This window comes from Stenella coeruleoalba (assembly GCF_951394435.1).
Source record: "Stenella coeruleoalba genome assembly, chromosome: 10".
Taxonomy (NCBI): domain Eukaryota; kingdom Metazoa; phylum Chordata; class Mammalia; order Artiodactyla; family Delphinidae; genus Stenella; species Stenella coeruleoalba.
Window position 1 is genome coordinate 93,919,914 of NC_137156.1, and position 20,461 is coordinate 93,940,374.

A 20,461-nucleotide genomic window follows, 5' to 3' on the forward strand; every position below is an offset into this window, starting at 1 on the left:
AATAGCTCTTCAGTTTGGTTTATTTGGAATGATGGCCCATTTTCAGAATCTGGGCCATTTGGAGATGAGAGGCCTTAATTGATTATGCCCCTAAGAAACCTAACATTTAAAAATTTTGCATGCTACTTAATTTTTTCTGGTAAGGACTGAAGAGAATCCCTCCCTCTCAGAACAAACAAAAAACACAAACAAACCCACTGGGATTTTGAGAGACATTATTCCTTGGTTACTAATATTTAAATCTCAAATGAATCTTAACATGTGCTTTTAAACTGACATCCTGTGGGAAGCAATTTTGTCTGTAGTTGGAAGTAACTCTGGCACATAAAACTGAGAACAAATTACTGTCTTTTGGGAAATTATTTAAGGAAATGTCCAAAATGTTCTAAAATAGAAAATGAACATTGTATGATCCTTGAAATACTGCTGTAGTGAATGGTCTTTTCTAGCCCCTTAAAAAGAGGTTGTAGGGAGATATCCTTAGATACGATGTATGTGTTCACAGTGGTAACTACTGTATGAAATGTTCAGAAAGAAAAGAAGAATATGTGTTAAGTGGGACAGTTTTCCCCAAAACTAAGAGGAATTTAGACTTGGAAGAGCACACTATGTTTAATTCATTTCCCAGCTTATAAATAAATATTAAAACATTGGAGTAGATTTTAAAATGCCAATTTTAAAGCCCAGAGGCATTTTCCTTACACTGAAACTATAAAACATGGATTTTTCTATTAGAAGACATTTGTAAGTTAGTATTCTTTTAGAATATTAAAGGACAAAACAAGATTAGCAATGACTTGTTCCTGAACTAGTTGTCATAATTCCTTGTGATTGAATGTATTCATGAATTTCACTACTATTGTAGTAGGTAATTTATCTTCTAATTCTAGTTGTGTCCTAGATATGATATACAAGAAGATGGTATTTGATTATTCCATTTAAGAAATCTTTTATTTGGAAACAATTTCAAATTTACAGAAATTTTGCGGGAATAAAAGCATTCCAAAAAACATTTATATACCCTTTACTGAGGTCAAACATTTTACCTCATTTGCTTTATCATTCATGCACTGCGTGTGTCACCTTAGGTAAGTAAGGTCTATGTACCATGGCCCTTATTCCTAAATACTTAAGTTTGTGTTTTCTAAGCTTAGGAATATTCCCTTGCATAACTAATTTAGTTGCCAACTTCATTATGTTAGAAAATGATACCTCACATTTTTATCTCTTCCTGTTTTGCCACTTGACCCGATAATGTCGTTTATAGTGTTTTTGTTCTCCAGTTCAGGATCCAGTCTAGGGTCAGCCACTGCATTTAGTTGTTGTGTCGTTTTAGTCCCCTCTATCTAGTCTGAAACATTTTTACAGCCTTGATCTTTTATGACATTGACATCTTTGAAAAATTACCCTCCCTCCCCCGCCTTTTTAAGAGAATGTTCCTCTGTTTTGGATGTTTCTTCATGATTAGATTATGAAGAAAATATGTTAGAAAATGATAACCTCACATTTTACCTCTTCCTATTTTGTCACTGGACCCGATAATGTTGTTTATATTGTTTTTGTTCTCCAGTGCAGGATCCAGTCTAGGGTCAGGTACTGCATTTAGTTGTCATGTCTTTTTAGTCCCCTCTATCTAGTCTGAAACATTTTTACAGCCTTGATCTTTTATGACATTGACGTCTTTGAAAAATTACCCTCCCTCCCCTGCCTTTTTAAGAGAATGTTCCTCTGTTTTGGATCTTTCTTCATGATTAGATTTAGTTTATGCATTCTCAGCTGAAATACTATATGGGGGATATTGTGTCCTCGTAGTAATACTTCTGTAGGCACATGAAGTCCATCTGAGAAGCCCATGTGAAGTCAAGATGTTGTCTGATTTCTCCATTGTAGAATTGCTTGTTTTTCCCTCTGCAACTGATGCGTAGTTTGTGGGGTACACTTTAAGATCATGGAAATACCCTACTCCTCATCAAAAGTTCCCCTAGATCTACCTTTCATTTTAAACAACTTCAGTAAAAAATAGGTTGCCATTTTTTTTAACTTTTGTAAATTGAAATAAAAGAGCAATATTATCAGTAATTCTGCTTATTAGTGAAATATAAGAAGCGTAATAATGCTACAAACTAGGAAAATGAGTATTGATAATAACAGTTTTCCATTTGAATTAAAAGTTCTTGGAAAGAAAAATGACTAACTTGTGTATTTATTGGCCATATCTTCTCACTTGTCAAGTGTGTAAATTTTGGCGATTAAACAACTGAGTCATAGTGTGAGATGACCACTCTGCTTAACATGCGAAAGTAGTTTCTTTGGCTGAAAGGAGAAATTTAGTATGAGTATTTTGTTGTGCTCTTTATTTCATTCTTTAGCTTGATAACTAAAGCCTTAAAAAATAAAAAGATTCTTAGAGAAAGAGACTGTGAGACATTTGTCGAAGCAGGTATTTTTCCACTTGTGTTTAAAGTTTGTTGAATTGGATTGGACTGCTACTACAGAGGAACAGATTAAGCGAAGAGAAACTTCTACTACCATGTTGTTAATAGCTTGATTTCTGCATTTGTTCATTTAAAAGAGCAATGGTAAAGTCTAATCTGTTCCATTTGGAGTCTACTTTAAAGCCCTGAAATGTATGAGTATTTCACTGTGTTCTCACTAGTGTCAGGTATCATGTATATAAGCAGCCAGTGCTGCATGGCACATCTCTGTACATTAACCTGTTTACAAAGAATAGACCCCTCCCCCATTCTTATTGTCTTAGAGTACACTCAATGAAGTGTCCTTTCACTAATACAGGTCCACTGCCTCCTGTTTTCTGCCTTCGTGGTGTTAACTTTTGCCTTGGTTGTTCTCTTTCCTTCCCCTTTTCTATTTGCCTCATTCCTACGATCTGCAGTAATAAATTTAGGTCAGCTCTGTTTGCTGAAGTTGACACTAACAAAACTTTATGGGACAAGGTCTGCTTTTAGCCTTTGGTATACTAATGAATTTTTGGAAAAAAAAAAAAAAAGAGCCACATTTTTCCTACTGCTGTAGGCATTCATTTCTTAACTATATTTTAAATGAGAGGCCTATGAATAAAACATAAAACCATAAATGTTAGAGCTCGAAGTGATTTTGGAAATACTCTTCCAAGTACCTTTTTCTCTAGTAAGAAAGCTTAATCCTGAGGGTAAGATGACTTGCATGTAGTTAGTAAGTAGTGTAATTGGTGATAAGATTCCTGGACCTTGAGATAGTCTTTTTTTTTACCGTTTTATTTTGCTTCAATTTTATCTTGTCCGAAGCCAGATTCCAAAGATACTACCTTGTGACTTTGGGTACACATTGATAACTGCAGTTCTGTCCACTGTCACAAAATCACAGTGAGTGTCACTTGTGGTCTTGAATTTGTGTTATTAAGAGAAGGTCAGTTTATGTTTCATATCGTATTTAGGAAGACAGGTATGAAAGCATATTTTTACTTCTCTTCACAGATCTTAAAAATGATGGGACTTTGAGCAAATGACTTAACCTATCTTTGCCTTGGTTTTCTCATCTGAAAAATGGGGATAATGCTACTTACTTCATAGGGTTGTTAAAAGGATTAAGTAAGTTAATACTGATTAATATTTACTAAGTACTTAAAACAGTGCTTCACATTATTTAAGTGTTTGTTAAAATAAATAGCATGATACACAATTAAGTAGTACTTTTAAAGCATCTACTTGTTTCCTGAATTGCTAGTCTCAGCCTAGTGGCATTTTGACAGCATAGAAATAAATTCTGTTATTTAGAGCACAACTGCCAGCTTAGTGGTTTAGTCATTCAGCACAAACTTTGAAAAGTGACGATTAAGATTTGATACGAAGAAAGAAGTTGAAAATGCTTCCAAGTCTGTAAAGTTGTTATACCACAGCATCCATTCATAAAAGCTAATGAATGATTTTTGAACATTTTGCTGTACTCAAGACATTTGGGGATTAAAAACCCGAAGATTTGATTACCCAATTTTCAGCCATTGCAGATTAGCAGTGCCAGGTGAATTAGGGAAAGTTATTGTTAACATCTGCCAGCAGTGAGAAGTAATGGTGAAGAGAGAGATGAACATTTATGAAAGTTCAGGGGCAGCCGTGTATACTACAGCCCCCTACATCATTTCATCATGGGCTGGTACTATAATTGATGGTCGTAATCATAAAATTTTACTACCAGAAGGGCCCTTAAAGGTTATCAAATTTAGTTTTCTTGTTTTTTTAAAAAAAAATATTTTAAGTATTTCCACTTTTTTTTTTGGGCCGCACTGCATGGCATGTGGGATCTTAGTTCCCCAACCAGGGATAGAACCTGAGCCCCCTGCAATGGAAGCACAGATTCTTTTTTTTTTTTTTTTAACATCTTTATTGGAGTATAATTGCTTTACATTGTTGTTTTAGTTTCTGCTTTATAACAAAGTGAATCAGCTATACATATACATATATCCCCATATCCCCTCTCTCTTGTGTCTCCCTCCCCCCATCCCTATCCACCTCCTCTAGGTGGTCACAAAGCACCGAGCTGATCTCCCTGTGCTATGTGGCTGCATCCCACTAGCTATCTGTTTTACATTTGGTAGTGTATATATGTCAGTGCTACTCTCTCACTTCGTCCCAGCTTACCCTTCCCCGCTCCCCTTGTCCTCATATCCATTCTCTACGTCTGCGTCTTTATTCCTGTCCTTCCTCTAGGTTCTTCAGAACCTTTTTTTTTTTTTTTTTTAGATTCCATATATATATGTGTTAACATACGGTATTTGTTTTTCTCTTTCTGACTTACTTCACTTTGTATGACAGACTCAAGGTCCATCTACCTCACTACAAATAACTCGATTTCCTTTCTTTTTATGGCTGAGTAATATTCCATTGTATATATGTGCCACATCTTCTTTATCCATTCATCTGTCGATGGACACTTTGGTTGCTTCCATGTCCTGGCTGTTGTAAATAGTGCTGCAGTGAACATTGTGGTACGTGACTCTTTTTGAATTATGGTTTTCTCAGGGTATATGCCCAGTAGTGGGATTGCTGGGTCGTATGGTACTTCTATTTTTAGTTTTTTAAGGAACCTCCACACTGTTCTCCATAGTGGCTGTACAAATTACATTCCCACCAACAGTGTAGGAGCGTTCCCTTTTCTCCACACCCTCTCCAGCATTTATTGTTTGTAGATTTTTGGATGATGGCCAATCTGACTGGTGTGAGGTGATACCTTATTGTAGTTTTGATTTGCATTTCTCTGGTGATTAGTGATGTTGAGCATCCTTTCATGTGTTTGTTGGCAATCTGTATATCTTTGGAGAAATGTCTATTTAGGTATTCTGTCCATTTTTGGATTGGGTTGTTTGTTTTTTTGATATTGAGCTGCTTGTATATTTTGGAGATTAATCCTTTGTCAGTTGCTTTGTTTTCAAATATTTTCTCCCAGTTTGAGGGTTGTCTTTTCATCTTGTTTATGGTTTCCTTTGCTGTGCAAAAGCTTTGAAGTTTCATTAGGTCCCATTTGTTTATTTTTGTTTTTATTTCCATTTCTCTAGGAGGGGGGTCAAAAAGAATCTTGCTGTGATTTATGTCTTAGAGTGTTCTGCCTATGTTTTCCTCTAAGAGTTTTACAGTGTCTGGCCTTACATTTAGGTCTTTAATCCATTTTGAGTTTATTTTTGTGTATGGTGTTAGGGAGTGTTCTAATTTCATTCTTTTAAATGCAGCTGTCCAGTTTTCCCACCACCACTGATTGAAGAGGCTGTCTTTTCTCCACTCTATATTCTTGTCTCCTTTATCAAAGATAAGGTGACCATATGTGCATGGGTTTATGTCTGGGCTTTTTATCCTGTTCCATTGATCTATATTTCTGTTTTTGTGCCAGTACCACACGTCTCGATTACTGTAGCTTTGTAGTATAGTCTGAAGTCAGGGAGTCTGTTTCCTCCAGCTCTGTTTTTCTTTCTCAAGATTGCTTTGACTATTCGGGGTCTTTTGTGTTTCCATACAAATTGTGAAATTGTTTGTCCTAGTTCTGTGAAAAATGCCATTGGTAGTTTGATAGGGATTGCATTGAATCTGTAGATTATTTTGGATAGTATAGTCATTTTTCAATGTTGATTCTTCCAATCCAAGAACATGGTATATCTCTCCATCTGTTTGTATCATCTTTAATTTCTTTCATCAGTGTCTTAGAATTTTCTGCATATAGGTCTTTTGTCTCCTTAGGTAGGTTTATTCCTAGGTATTTTATTCTTTTTGTTGCAGTGGTAAATGGGAGTGTTTTCTTAATTTCTCTTTCAGATTTTTCATCATTAGTGTATAGGAATGCAAGAGATTTCTGGGAAGCGCAGATTCTTAACCACGGGACCGCCAGGAAAGTCCCTAGTTTTCTCTTTTTACAATTTATAAAATAACCCTGAAACACCAAGTACACATTAAATCATGTTCCATAGACTGTGAGAAGTTAACCAAGTATGTATTTCATTTTAGAAAGCTTTCTGTGCAAGCTTTTTTAAAAGTTTTGTTATCTAGAAACTTTAGCTACAATTTCTGGCTGCTTTATTATGTATAGCACCTTTCCCTAATATACCAAATAAATGAAGCATTATCTCATACACACCTCTCCTCAGATATTAATTAAAGCCTATTACAGTTCACAGTGGCGATCTGTAAGACATGTAATCAGCAACTATTGAGCTATGTGACCTTGGGAATTTCTTTCTTGTTCTGTAAAGTAGTAGGGATAATTGCCTCCCTTTACATCATACATTTCTAAAAAATGTAAAACACACAAAACGTTAAAATTACCATCTTAACTATTTTTGGGTGTACAGTGCTATTAAATACATTCACATTTTTGTGTAACCATCACTGCTGTCCATCTATAGGACCTTTGATCTTCCCAACCTGAAATTCTGTACTCAGTAAGCATTAACTCCTTGTTTCCCCCTTCTCTAGCCTTTGGCAACTACCATTCTATTTTCTGTCTTAATGAATTTAACTACTCTAGGCTCCTTATTTAAATAGAATCATGAAGTATTTGTCTTTTTTGGGACTGCCTTACCCTTAGCATAATGTCTTCAAGGTTCATCCACGGTGTAGCATGAATAAGGTTGGGTTTTTTTAATGTCTTTATTGGAGTATAATTGTTTTACATTGTTGTGTTAGTTTCTGCTGTATAACAAAGTGAATCAGCAGTACGTATACATATATCTCCATATCCCCTCCCTCTTATGCCTCCCTCCCACCCTCCCTATCCCACCCCTCTAGGTGGTCACAGAGCACCGAGCTGATCTCCCTGTGCTATGCGGCTGCTTTCCCCTAGCTGTCTGTTTTACATTTGGTAGTGTATATGTGTCAGTGCCACTCTTCCACTTTGTCCCAGCTTACCCTTCCCCCTCCCCGTGTGCTCAAGTCCATGAATAAGGTTTTTAAGGCTGAAAAATACTGCATCGTAGGACTAGACCACACTTTATCTGCTCATCTGCAGGTGGACACTCAGGTTGCTTCCACTTTGTGGCTATTATGAATAATTCAGCTGTGAACGTGGTTATACAAATATTTCTTCAAGTTCCTGCTTTCATTTGGGTATATACCCAAATGAACTGGAATTGCTGGATCATGTGGTAATTCTATTTTTAATTTTTTGAGGAACTGCCATATTGTTTTTCATTCTCCAGCCCCTGACAACCACTGATATTTTTACTGTTTTCATAGTTTTGACTTTTTCATAATGTGATATTGTTGGAATCATACAGCATGTAGTCTTTCCACATTGGGTCTTTCATTAAATATGCATTTGAGGCTTCTCCATGTCTTTTGTCGCTTAATAGCTAATTTCTTTTAGTACTGAATAATACTGCATTGTCTGGATATACCAGTCTATCCATTCACTTATTGAAGGACATCTTGGTTGCTTTCAGGTTTTAACAATTATAAATAACGATGCTGTAAGCATTTAATGTGTGAGTTTTTGTGTGGACTTAACTTTGCAAGTTCTTTGGGTAAATACCAAGGAGTGTCATTGTTGGATTGTATGGTAAGAGTATGTTTGGTTTTGTAAGAAACTGTCAAAGTGTCTTCCAAAGTGGCTGTACCATTTTGCAAACCTATCAGCAATGACTGAGAGTTCCTCTTGCTCTACATCCTCATCAGCATTTGGTGTTACCAAAGAATACCAGATTTGGGCCACTCTTATTGCTTTGTGGTGGTATCTCATTGTTTTAATTTGCATTTCTGTGGTGACACATGATGTGGTGCATCTTTTCATATGCTTATTTGCCATCTGTATATCTTCGTTGATGAGATGTCTGTTAAGATCTTTGGCTCATACTTTAATTGGATTGTTTGTTTTTGTACTGCTGAGTTTTAAAAGTTCTTTGTATATTTCCCATAACAGTCCTTTATAGAGTATCTTTTGCACATATTTTTCTCTTACTCTGTGGCTTGTTTTCCGAGTCTCTTGGCATTGTCTTTTGCAGAGCAGAAGTTTTTAATGAAGTTATCTTATTATTTCTTTCATAGATTATGCCTTTGGTTTTGCCTTTGCCCATTTTCAGGTTATATTTTTTGTTCTTGTGTTATGGCTAGTTATGATATATGTAGTTTTGATATCATGACTAGATCTTCACACATATAAATCGTATATGTGAAAGTTCTGAAAATTATAATGTCTGTATGTATAAATAAAGTAGTGATTATGGTTGTGTTAACTTTCTTCCTTTCTCTCTCTTTCTCTTTCTTCTTTCTGTCCTTTCTTTTCTTTCTTTTTCTTTCTTTCTTTCTTCCTTTTTCTTTCTTTCTTTTCTTCCTTCCTTCCTTCCTTCCTTTCTTTCTTTCTCTCTCTCTCTGTCTCTCTCTCTCTGTCTCTCTCACTCTGTCTCTCTCTCTCTCTTTCTCTCCTCTCTCTCTCTCTCTCTTTCACATTTTTTTGAGATTAGCCCAAACTCCACTGAACAGGAGGGGAAAAATTTTTAAAGTAGAACACTTTTGGGGTTATGTAGAAGAAATTAATTTGTAAAATTGGAATTCATTGTGCTTGGTACAATTGGTACTTGTAGACAGTTTTGGAATGAATGTGTGGCAAACAATTGGCCAGTGTTAGGGCCTTGAAAATAGTTCCATTTGTTTAATCACTCCCACGTTGATACATTTCATAATCCCGAGCTGTACCTAATAAATAAGAGACCACTTGAGAAATAAACATTTGGCAAATAAAATATATGAATATGTAAATATATAAAATCTGTGTCAATTGTGACTCATTAGGTGTACTTCATAATTGCAGTCAAAATAAAGAATATGACAAGAAAGATGGAAGACCTGTTAGAGAATTATGATACTTCACTGAAAGATATAAGGGATTTGAATGTTTGAGTGGACAAACCATGTGCCTAGGTGGAGAGACTTGGTTAAGTATCAAGAGTTGATAAAGGGAAGTTAGTATTTTAACAGAATTATTAATTTTTAAAGTTTATTTCAAATGCGAGAGATGAAACACATTCCTGAACATTCCAACTTCTTGATCTGCTATATAGAATAATATGTAGGATAAGCTACAGTAATTCATGTAGTCCTAATTTATTTCCAATTAGAAATAAACAGACTAATGGAAAAGAATGGAAGACTCAGATATAGAATTGTCTCTATATGGAATTTGGCATATCACATCAATCTAGTTAGGAAAGTGTGGATTTTTAAATTAGGAGTGAGGGCATCCCTGATGGCGTAGTGGTTAGGAATCCGCCTGCCACTGCAGGGGACACGGGTTGGACCCCTGGTCCAGGAAGACCCAACATGCTGCGGAGCAACTGGGTCTGTGCACCACAACTACTGAGCCTGCGCTCTAGAGCCCCCAAGCCACAACTACTGAGCCCACGTGCCACAACTACTGAAGCCCACGCACCTAGAGCCTGTTATCCGCAGCAAGAGAAGCCACTGCAATGAGAAGCCCGTGCACCACAACGAAGAGTAGCCCCAACTCGCCGCAACTAGAGAAAGCCTGTGCACAGCAAAGAGGACCCAGCACAGCCAAAAATAAATACTAAGTAAATACATAAATATTAAATGAGGAGTGAGGTGATTATAGGTTATACATTTGTAAAAAGGGCCTTTCTTGCATTGTATAATCAAATCCTAGATGGGTGAACATTTTAAATTTAAAAATATAAATACTCTTAGAAGATATTTAATTTTAGTCCTCTGACAGGAAAGTCAGAAACCAAAAAGGGAATAATTGATTACATAAGGGAGGATCATGTTCATGAAGAAAACATTTTATAAGCCTTGTTAAAAGACTGACTCAGAAAAGCAACAGTGAATTTTAACAGTATTGTCAAAATAATTTCAATCCTAAAAATAGAAAACTTTGAACTTTTACTTCCGATTTACTTGTACCTTGTATGCAAAAATTCACGTATAGGTGCAAGAATTAATAAATGTTCATATGTAGTTGTACAGTATTTCTTAAACTTAAAAATATGTAAAAAATTATAGTAGTTTCAGAAGTATCTTTAATGGAAGACTATGTCTTTGAATGAAAAAAATAATGCACCTCTTCAAGATTTATGGCTATTAGGAGTGTTTTCTTAAGGTATATTGTTATCGTCACTAAAAAATTAGTTATTTGCTAAGATGGGTACAGAGTAATGTTGATGTGAAAGGTTTGCAGTGTTACACGTTTTAATAAACAACGACTAGTCTAAAAATGTTTTCTTTCAGTCAGGTCAATTCAGTGAAGATATGATACCTACAGTGGGCTTCAACATGAGGAAAGTAACTAAAGGTAACGTCACAATAAAGGTACGTCAGCTTCTTGCCATACTTGATTTACATTGTTAGCAGATACAAACTAGGAATTTTTCTGTTTGTTTCTTTGCGTTTTACATGAGTATTGGCAGTTCTTAATTAATGAGTGGGCATATTCGAAAAAAGTGTGTAAATCAAGTTTTTTTCTTTCTTGCTCTAATAGATCAAAATGTGTGTGTTGAAATGTTGTTAAGTGCCCATAAAAAACTTAGCATATGGGTTGGCAGAAGTATTATTTGGGATTTAGGTGTCCCTAGGAAAGAAAAATCCCATCTTCAGAGTATTTGGAATGTGATATTATTACATTATTTCATGAATGATATTTTATATTGAAAGATAATAATTGTTTATAATGTTGGTAATTTAGTATTATATTTGTGGTAGCAAATATGGTAAACTAGTTTTCCCTTTCTTTGCTAATAAGCCCTAAAATTAAAACTATAAAACAGTAAAAAGTTAACTAGTTTAACATAATTTTGTTTCTAGAATAAGTTTCATAGGTTTGAATAATGGACTGTTGGACTGTTTTTTAATTTATTAGTAGTATTATTTTTGGCTTCCCTGTTCATGGGGGGAGTTTACTTCTATAGCCTGAACTTTATGGCCATTTTACCCAGTTCTTGTGGTTCACAGAAGCTGTTTACTAAATTCGTTCCATAGCTTATCTAATGAAGCTGCTAATTTTTCGTGTGTGTCTTCATGCATGTTTCCAGTGTCTATGGCTAAATTGGAAGCCTCCTAAAGATAAATATCATGACTTCAGACCTTTACATAGCCCTACAGAGTAGCCATAATAGTGAAATTACTGTGGGTAGTAGCTTTCATATGGGTAAAATAATTTTATATAAGAAAAGCACCTAGGTAGGAATGTTTTCTGTTATGTACAGAATAACTAAAAACTTTTAGATGTTAATATATACCCAATCAGACAACTAAAATAGATTCTGAATGAACTGTTTTTTTCTGTCTTGGACTCCAAATATGGATGACGGCTGATTATGCAGATTCTAAGAGTGCTATTTCAAAAAATACGTATTTTCAATATTGGAAATTTATTGGTTAACAGGCAAAGAAAGTATTGCACAGAAACTAAATGTTTGCTCAAGCACCACCTATTAGGTCTAATGTAAACATATTAAGTATGAGCTTCAAGTTTAGAAGTGGCCCCAAGAACTTCCAGATTAAGAGCTTGTTTGACCTCAAGTTTTTCAAAAGCAGTTTGGCTCTAATACTGTGGAAATGAGCATATCTGCTTGATCTTTGTCCCCTCCTTCTGCTGCTTTTTTCTTCAATGTGTTATTTGAAATATCTTTATTAAGAACTGTCTATCTTGATTTGAAGATTTGGGACATAGGAGGACAACCCCGCTTCCGGAGCATGTGGGAACGGTACTGCAGAGGGGTCAACGCTATTGTGTAAGCTGCTTCCACGCCCCTCCCCCCCCCGCCCCGTCTCCCCCCTTGCAGTCAGTTTAGGTTTCAAGGGAAAAACGCTGGTTTTCATACTTTTAAAGGCTCAATTTTTACTTCGGGCAATAACAGTCTTTCTTAGATATTTTCTTAGTGTAATCCCATTAGCATCAGACTTTAAAAATAGAATGAGAGTTTTATTTGCTTTTTATGTAGCTAAGAGCTAATGGATATAAATGTTTTACTATCATGTATTAGCCCCCTAAGAACAGTCTACCTATCTACTTATTTTATTGAAGTATAGTTGATTTTCAGTATTGTGTTGGTTTCAGGTATACAGCATAGTGATTCAGTAGTTTTAATTATATTCCATTATAGGTTATTACAAGATAATGGGCATAATTCGCTGTGCTATACAGTATATCCTTGTTGCTTATCTAATTTTATATATAGTAGTTTGTAGAACAGTCTATTAGAAAGTATTTTTGGGTGCCAGCCTTTTAAAATCGAGGACTTTATTTTAATGAACAGTTACAGTAGTATAAATTAAGAAAATTAAAACATCTATTAATTGCGATCATCAAAGAATATGGTGGAGACATATTGAGATCACTTTATGTTTCTGTAAAGCTACATGATAGATGCTGCAGATCGTGAAAAGATAGAAGCCTCTCGAAATGAACTACATAATCTTCTAGATAAGCCACAATTACAAGGAATTCCAGTGAGTATGGAGTACTGGTTAATTTTATATTATATAATTATAATATTTATAATTATTATTACAAGTATAATTACACATTTTTATTTATTGTGTTTGAAATCAGTAAAATGTCTTTTGTTTTAAAGCGTGGAAGGCTTACATTTACTGAGTATCTGCCACATACTGTGCAGTGTGCTGTTTATTCATTTCTTAACCAGCTGTTTATTGCACTGTATGTAGTAGGAGCAGTGCTTAGTCCTGGGGAAATAGTAGTGAGCAGAAGTGAAAAGAAACATGCTGCCTACAATCATGGAGCTTATGGTTTAGTAGGAAGCTAGGTAGATGATATGAAATCATTTGAATAATACGGCTGTGATCAGTGCTACAAGGGAGAGGTACAAGGGGCTATTGAGTTGTAAGTTAGAGGGGAGATTTAATGTAGTTTGAGGGAAGAAGGAAGGATTCCCTGAGGAAGTGCTGCTTGAGCTGAGATGTGAGGGATGTGTAGGCATGTGAGGGATGTGACAGCTGGAGGAAAAGGGAGTTGCAGGCAGAGGCTCTTTGGTAGGAGGAGGTGGGGCACTGGGAGGAAGCCAGTGTTTCTTGAGCACAGAGCAGAGTGAGGAGGGTGGGGTAGAGTGTGGCGAGCTTGCGGCGGCCCGGACACTAGAAGAGGCTGTGTGGGGCGGGACTGTTTGTTTCTCTTTATTTATTTATTTTAACATCTTTATTGGAGTATAATTGCTTTACAATGATGTGTTTCTGCTGTATAACAAAGTGAATCAGCTATACATATATCCCCATATCCCCTCCATCTTGGGTCTGCCTCCCACCCTCCCTATCCCACCCCTCTAGGTGGACACAAAGCACCGAGCTGATCTCCCTGTGCTGTGCACCTGCTTCCCTCTAGCTATCTATTTTACGTTTGGTACTGTATGTATGTATGTCCATGCCACTGTCTCACTTTGTCCCAGCTTACCCTTCCCCCTCCCCATATCCTCAAGTCCATTCTCTAGTAGGTCTGCATCTTTATTCCTGTCTTGCCCCTAGGTTCTTCTGATCATTTTTTTTTCTTTTTTTAGATTCCATGTATATATGTGTTAGCATTGGTATTTGTTTTTCTCTTTCTGACTTACTTCACTCTGTATGACAGTCTCTAGGTCCATCCACCTCACTACAAATAACTCAATTTCGTTCCTTTTTATGGTTGAGTAATATTCCATTGTGTATATGTGCCACATCTTCTTTATCCATTCAGCCGATGATGGACACTTAGGTTGCTTCCACCTCCTGGCTATTGTAAAAAGAGCTGCAATGAACATTTTGGTACATGACTCTTTTTGAATTATCGTTTTCTCAGCGTATATGCCCAGTAGTGGGATTGCTGGGTCGGATGGTAGTTCTGTTTTTAGTTTTTTAAAGAACCTCCATACTGTTCTCCATAGTGGCTGTACCAATTTACATTCCCACCAACAGTGCAAGAGGGTTTCCTTTTCTCCACACCCTGTCCAGCATTTATTGTTTCTAGATTTTTTGATGAGGGACATTCTGACCGGTGTGAGATGATAGCTCATTGTAGTTTTGATTTGCATTTCTCTCATGATTAATGATGTTGAGCATTCTGTCATGTGTTTGTTGGCAATCTGTATATCTTTGGAGAAATGTCTATTTAGGTATTCTGCCCATTTTTGGATTGGGTTGTTTGTTTTTTTGATATTGAGCTGCATGAGTTGCTTGTATGTTTTGGAGATTAATTCTTTGTCAGGTGCTTCATTTGCACATATTTTCTCCCATTCTGAGGGTTGTCTTTTCGTCTTGTTTATGGTTTCCTTTGCTGTGCAAAAGCTTTTAAGTTTCATTAGGTCCCATTTGTTTATTTTTGGTTTTATTTCCATTTCTCTAGGAGGTGGGTCAAAAAGGATCTTGCTGTGATTTATGTCACAGAGTGTTCTGCCTATGTTTTCCTCTAAGAGTTTCACAGTGTCTGGCCTTACATTTAGGTCTTTAATCCATTTTGAGTTTATTTTTGTGTATGGTGTTAGGGAGTGTTCTAATTTCATTCTTTTACATGTAGCTGTCCAGTTTTCCCAGCACCACTAATTGAAGAGGCTGTCTTTTCTCCACTCTATATTCTTGTCTCCTTTATCCAAGATAAGGTGACCATAGGTGTGTGGGTTTATGTCTGGGCTTTCTATCCTGTTCCATTGATCTATATTTCTGTTTTTGTGCCAGTACCACACTGTCTTGATTACTGTAGCTTTGCAGTATAGTCTGAAGTCAGGGAGCCTGATTCCTCCAGCTCTGTTTTTCTTTCTCAAGATTGCTTTGGCTATTCAGGGTCTTTTGTGTTTCCATACAAATTGTGAATTTTTTTGTTCTAGTTCTGTGAAAAATGCCATTGGTAGTTTGATAGGGATTGCATTGAATCTGTAGATTATTTTGGGTAGTATAGTCATTTTCACAGTGTTGTTTCTTCCAATCCAAGAACATGGTATATCTCTCCATCTATTTGTATCATCATTAATTTCTTTCATCAGTGTCTTAGAATTTTCTGCATATAGGTCTTTTGTCTCCTTAGGTAGGTATTCCTAGGTATTTTATTCTTTTTGTTGCAGTGGTAAATGGGAGAGTTTTCTTAATTTCCCTTTCAGATTTTTCATCATTAGTGTATAGGAATGCAAGAGATTTCTGTGCATTAATTTTGTATCCTGCTACTTTACCAAATTCATTGATTAGCTCTAGTAGTTTTCTGGTAGCATCTTTAGGATTCTCTATGTATAGTGTCATGTCATCTGCAAACAGTGACAGCTTTACTTCCTCTTTTCCGATTTGGATTCCTTTTATTTCTTCTCTGATTGCTGTGGCTAAAACTTCCAAACCTATGTTAAATAATAGTGGTGAGAGTGGGCAACCTTGTCTTGTTCCTGATCTTAGTGGAAATGCTTTCAGTTTTCACCATTGAGGATGAAGTTGGCTGTGGGTTTGTCATACATGGTCTTTATTATGTTGTGGAAAGTTCCCTCTATGCCTACTTTCTGCAGGGTTTTTATCATAAATGGGTGTTGAATTTTGTCAAAAGCTTTCTCTGCATCGATTGAGATGATCATATGGTTTTTCTCCTTCAGTTTGTTAATGTGGTGTATCACATTGATTGATTTGCGAATATTGAAGAGTCCTTGTATTCCTGGGATAAACCCCACTTGATCATGCTGTATGATCCTTTTAATGTGCTGTTGGATTCTGTTTGCTAGTATTTTGTTGAGGATTTTTGCATCTATGTTCATCAGTGATATTGGCCTGTAGTTTTCTTTCTTTGTGACATCTTTGTCTGGTTTTGGTATCAGGGTGATTGTGGCCTTGTAGAATGAGTTTGGGAGTGTTCCTCCCTCTGCTATATTTTGGAAGAGTTTGAGAAGGATAGGTGTTGGCTCCTCTCTAAATGTTTGATAGAATTCACCTGTGAAGCTATCTGGTCCTGGGCTTTTGTTTGTTGTAAGATTTTTAAGCACAGTTTCAACTTCAGTGCTTGTGATTGGTCTGTTCATATTTTCTTTTTCTTCCTGGTTCAGTCTCGGAAGGTTGTGCATTTCTAAGAATTTGTCCATTTCTTCCAGGTTGTCCATTTTATTGGCATATTGTTGCTTGTAGTAATCTCTCATGATCCTTTGTATTTCTGCAGTGTCAGTTGTTACTTCTCCTTTTTCATTTCTAATTCTATTGATTTGAGTGTTCTCCCTTTTTTTCTTGATAAGTCTGGCTAATGGTTTATCAATTTTGTTTATCTTCCCAAAGAACCAGCTTTTAGTTTTATTGATCTTTGCTATCATTTCCTTCATTTCTTTTTCATTTATTTCTGATCTGATCTTTATGATTTCTTTCCTTCTGCTAACTTTGGGGGGTTTTTTGTTCTTCTTTCTCTAATTGCTTTAGGTGTAAGGTTAGGTTGTTTGTTTGAGATGTTGTTTGTTTCTTAAGGTAGGCTTGTATAGCTATAAACTTCCCTCTTAGAACTGCTTTTGCTGCATTCCATAGGTTTTGGGTCGTCGTGTTTTCATTGTCATTTGTTTCTAGCTATTTTTTGATTTCCTCTTTGATTTCTTCAGTGATCTCTTGGTTATGAAGTAGTGTGTTGTGTAGCCTCCATATGTTTGTATTTCTTACAGATTTTTCCCTGTAATTGATATCTAGTCTCATAGCGTTGTGGTCGGAAAAGATACTTGATATGATTTCAATTTTCTTAAATTTACCAAGGCTTGATTTGTGACCCAAGATGTGATCTATCCTGGAGAATGTTCCATGAGCAGTTGAGAAGAATGTGTCTTCTGTTGTTTTTGGATGGAATGTCCTATAAATATCAATTAAGTCCATCTTGTTTAATGTATCATTTAAAGCTTGTGTTTCCTTATTTATTTTCATTTTGGATGATCTGTCCGTTGGTGAAAGTGGGGTGTTAAAGTCCCCTACTATGAATGTGTTACTGTCGATATCCCGTTTTATGGCTGTTAGTGTTTGCCTTGTGTATTTAGGTGCTACTATGTTGGGTGCATAAATATTTAGAATTGTTATATCTTCTTCTTGGATTGATCCCTTGATAGTTATGTAGTGTCCTTCTTTGTCTCTTGTGATAGTCTGTGTTTTAAAGTCTGTTTTGTCTGATATGAGAATTGCTGCTCCAGCTTTCTTTTGATTTCCATTTACATGGAATATCTTTTTCCATCCCCTCACTTTCAGTCTGTATGTGTCCCTAGGTGTGAAGTGGGTCTCTTGTAGACAGTATATATGCGGGTCTTGTTTTTGTAAGCATTCAGCCAGTCTGTGTCTTTTGGTTGGAGCATTTAACCATTTACACTTAAGGTAATTATCAATATGTATGTTCCTGTTACCATTTTCTTAAGTGTTCTGGCTTTATTATTGTATGTCTTTTCCTTGTCTTTTTTTTCCTGCCTAGGGAAGTTTCTTTAACATTTGTTGTAAAGCTGGTTTGGTGGTGCTGAATTCTCTTAGCTTTTGCTTGTCTGTAAACCTTTAATTTCTCTGTCAAATCTGAATGAGATCCTTGTTGGGTAGAGTAATCTTGTTTGTAGATTTTTCTCTTTCATCACTGTAAATATGTCCTGCCACTCCCTTCTGGCTTACAGAGTTTCTGCTGAAAGATCAGCTTATGTTAACTTTATGGGGATTCCCTTATGTGTTACTTGTATTTTTTCCCTTGCTGCTTTTAATATTTGTCCTTTGTATTTAATTTTTGATAGTTTGAATAATATGTGTCTTGGCATGTTTCTCCCTGGATTTATTATGTCTGGGACTCTCTGTGCTTCCTGGACTTGATTAACTATTTCCTTTCCCATATTAGGGAAGTTTTCAACTATAATCTTTTCAAATATTTTCTCAGTCCCTTTCTTTTTCTCTTCTTCTTCTGGGACCCCTATAATTCCAATGTTGGTGCGTTTAATGTTGTCCCAGAGGTCTCTGAGACTGTCCTCAATTCTTTTCATTCTTTTTTCTTTATTCTGCTCTGCAGTAGTTATTTCCACTATTTTATCTTCCAGGTCACTTATCCGTTCTTCTGCCTCAGTTATTCTGCTATTGATCCCTTCCAGAGAATTTTTAATTTCATTTATTGTGTTGTTCATCTCTGTTTGCTCTTTAGTTCTTCTAGGTCCTTGTTAAACGTTTCTTGTATTTTCTCCATTCTATTTCCAAGATTTTGGATCATCTTTACTATCATTATTCTGAATTCTTTTTCAGGTAGACTGCCTATTTCCCCTTCATTTGTTAGGTCTGGTGGGGTTTTGCCTGGCTCCTAAATCTGCTGTGTGTTTTCCTGTCTTCTCATTTTGCTTATCTTACTGTATTTGGGGTCTCCTTTTTGCAGGTTTCATGTTCGTAGTTCCCGTTGTTTTTGGTGTCTGTCCCCAGTGGCTAAGGCTGGTTCAGTGGGTTGTGTAGGCTTCCTGGTGGAGGGGACTGGTGCCTGAGTTCTGGTGGATGAGGATCTTGTTTTTCTGGTGGGCAGGTCCATGTCTGGTGGTGTGTTTTGGGGTATCTGTGGCCTTATTATGATTTTAGGCAGCCTCTCTGCTAGTGGGTGGGGTTGTGTTCCTGTCTTGCTAGTTGTTTGGCATAGGGTGTCCAGCACTGTAGCTTGCTGGTCGTTGAGTGAAGCTGGGTGCTGGTGTTGAGATGGAGGTCTCTGGGAGATATTCACCATTTGATATTGTGTGGAGCTGGGAGGTCTCTTGTGGACCAGTGTCCTGAACTTGGCTCTCCCACCTCAGAGGCACAGCCCTGACATGTGGCTGGAGCACCAAGAGCCTGTCCTCCACACAGCTCAGAAAAAAGGGAGAAAAAAAAGAAAGAAAGAAAGAAGAAGATAAAATAAAATAAAATAGTCGTTAAAATAAAAAATAATTATTAAGAAAAAAATGTTTTAAGTAAAAAAAAATGGACAGACAGAACCGTAGGACAAATGGTAAAAGCAAAGCTATACAGAGAAAGTCACACACAGTAGCATATACATACACACACAGAAAAAGAGATAAAGGGAAAAAATATATATATAGCATTGCTCCCAAAGTCCACCTCCTCAATTTGGGATGATTCATTGTCTGTTCAGGCATTCCACAGATGCAGGGTGCATCAAGTTGTTTGTGGAGATTTAATCTGCTGCTCCTGAGGCTGCTGGGAGAGATTTCCCTTTCTCTCTTTGTTCGCACAGCTCTGAGAGTTCAGTTTTGGATTTGGCCCCGCCTCTGCGTCGCCTGAGGGCGTCTGTTCTTCTCTCAGACAGGATGGGGTAAAAGGAGCAGCTGATTCGGGGACTCTGGCTCACTCATGCCGGTGGGAGGGAGGGGTACGGATGCGGGGCAAGCCTGCAACGGCAGAGGCCGGCGTGACGTTGCACCAGCCTGAGGCGCGCCGTGCGTTCTCCCGGGGAAGTTGTCCCTGGATGCCGGGACCCTGGCGGTGGCGGGCTGCACAGGCTCCCGTGAGGTGAGGTGTGGAGAGTGACCTGTGCTCGCACACAGGCTTCTTGGTGGCGGCAGCAGCAGCCTTAGCATCTCATGCCTGTCTCTGGGGTCCGCGCTGTTAGCCGCGGCTCGCGCCCGTCTCTGGAGCTCATTTAGGTGGTGCTCTGAATCCCCTCTCGTCGCGCACCAGGAAACAATGGTCTCTTGCCTCTTAGGCAGTTCCAACCTTTTTCCCGGACTCCCTCCCGGCTAGCCGTGGTGCACTAACCCCCTTCAGGCTGTGTTCACGCAGCCAACCCCAGTCCTCTCCCTGTGCTCCGACCCTGAGCCTCAGCTCCCAGCCCCGCCCGCCCCGGCGGGTGAGCAGACAAGCCTCTCGTGCTGGTGAGTGCCGGTCGGCACCGATCCTCTGTGCGGGAATCTCTCTTCTTTGCCCTCCGCACCCCTGTTCCTGCGCTCTCCTCCATGGCTCTGAAGCTCCCCCCCGTGCCACCCGCAGCTTCTGCCCACGAAGGGGCTTCCTAGTCTGTGGAAACCTTTACTCCTTCACAGCTCCCTCCCACTGGTGCAGGTTCA

General features: G+C 37.5%; 1 protein-coding gene across 2 annotated transcripts in view; it reads left to right on the forward strand.

The window, feature by feature from the left end:
• The window catches only part of ARL8B (ARF like GTPase 8B), a 65,972-nt gene that overhangs the window by 38,196 nt on the left and 7,315 nt on the right, over positions 1-20,461 (forward strand). The window contains exons 2-4 of one of the 2 annotated variants that reach the window (XM_079933018.1): positions 10,720-10,796; positions 12,144-12,217; positions 12,842-12,935. In XM_079933018.1, the coding sequence (XP_079789144.1) occupies positions 10,720-10,796; positions 12,144-12,217; positions 12,842-12,935 (245 nt within the window). Of the gene's footprint in view, positions 1-10,715; positions 10,797-12,143; positions 12,218-12,841; positions 12,936-20,461 lie in introns of both variants that reach the window. The other variant, XM_079933019.1, reaches the window with a different exon arrangement.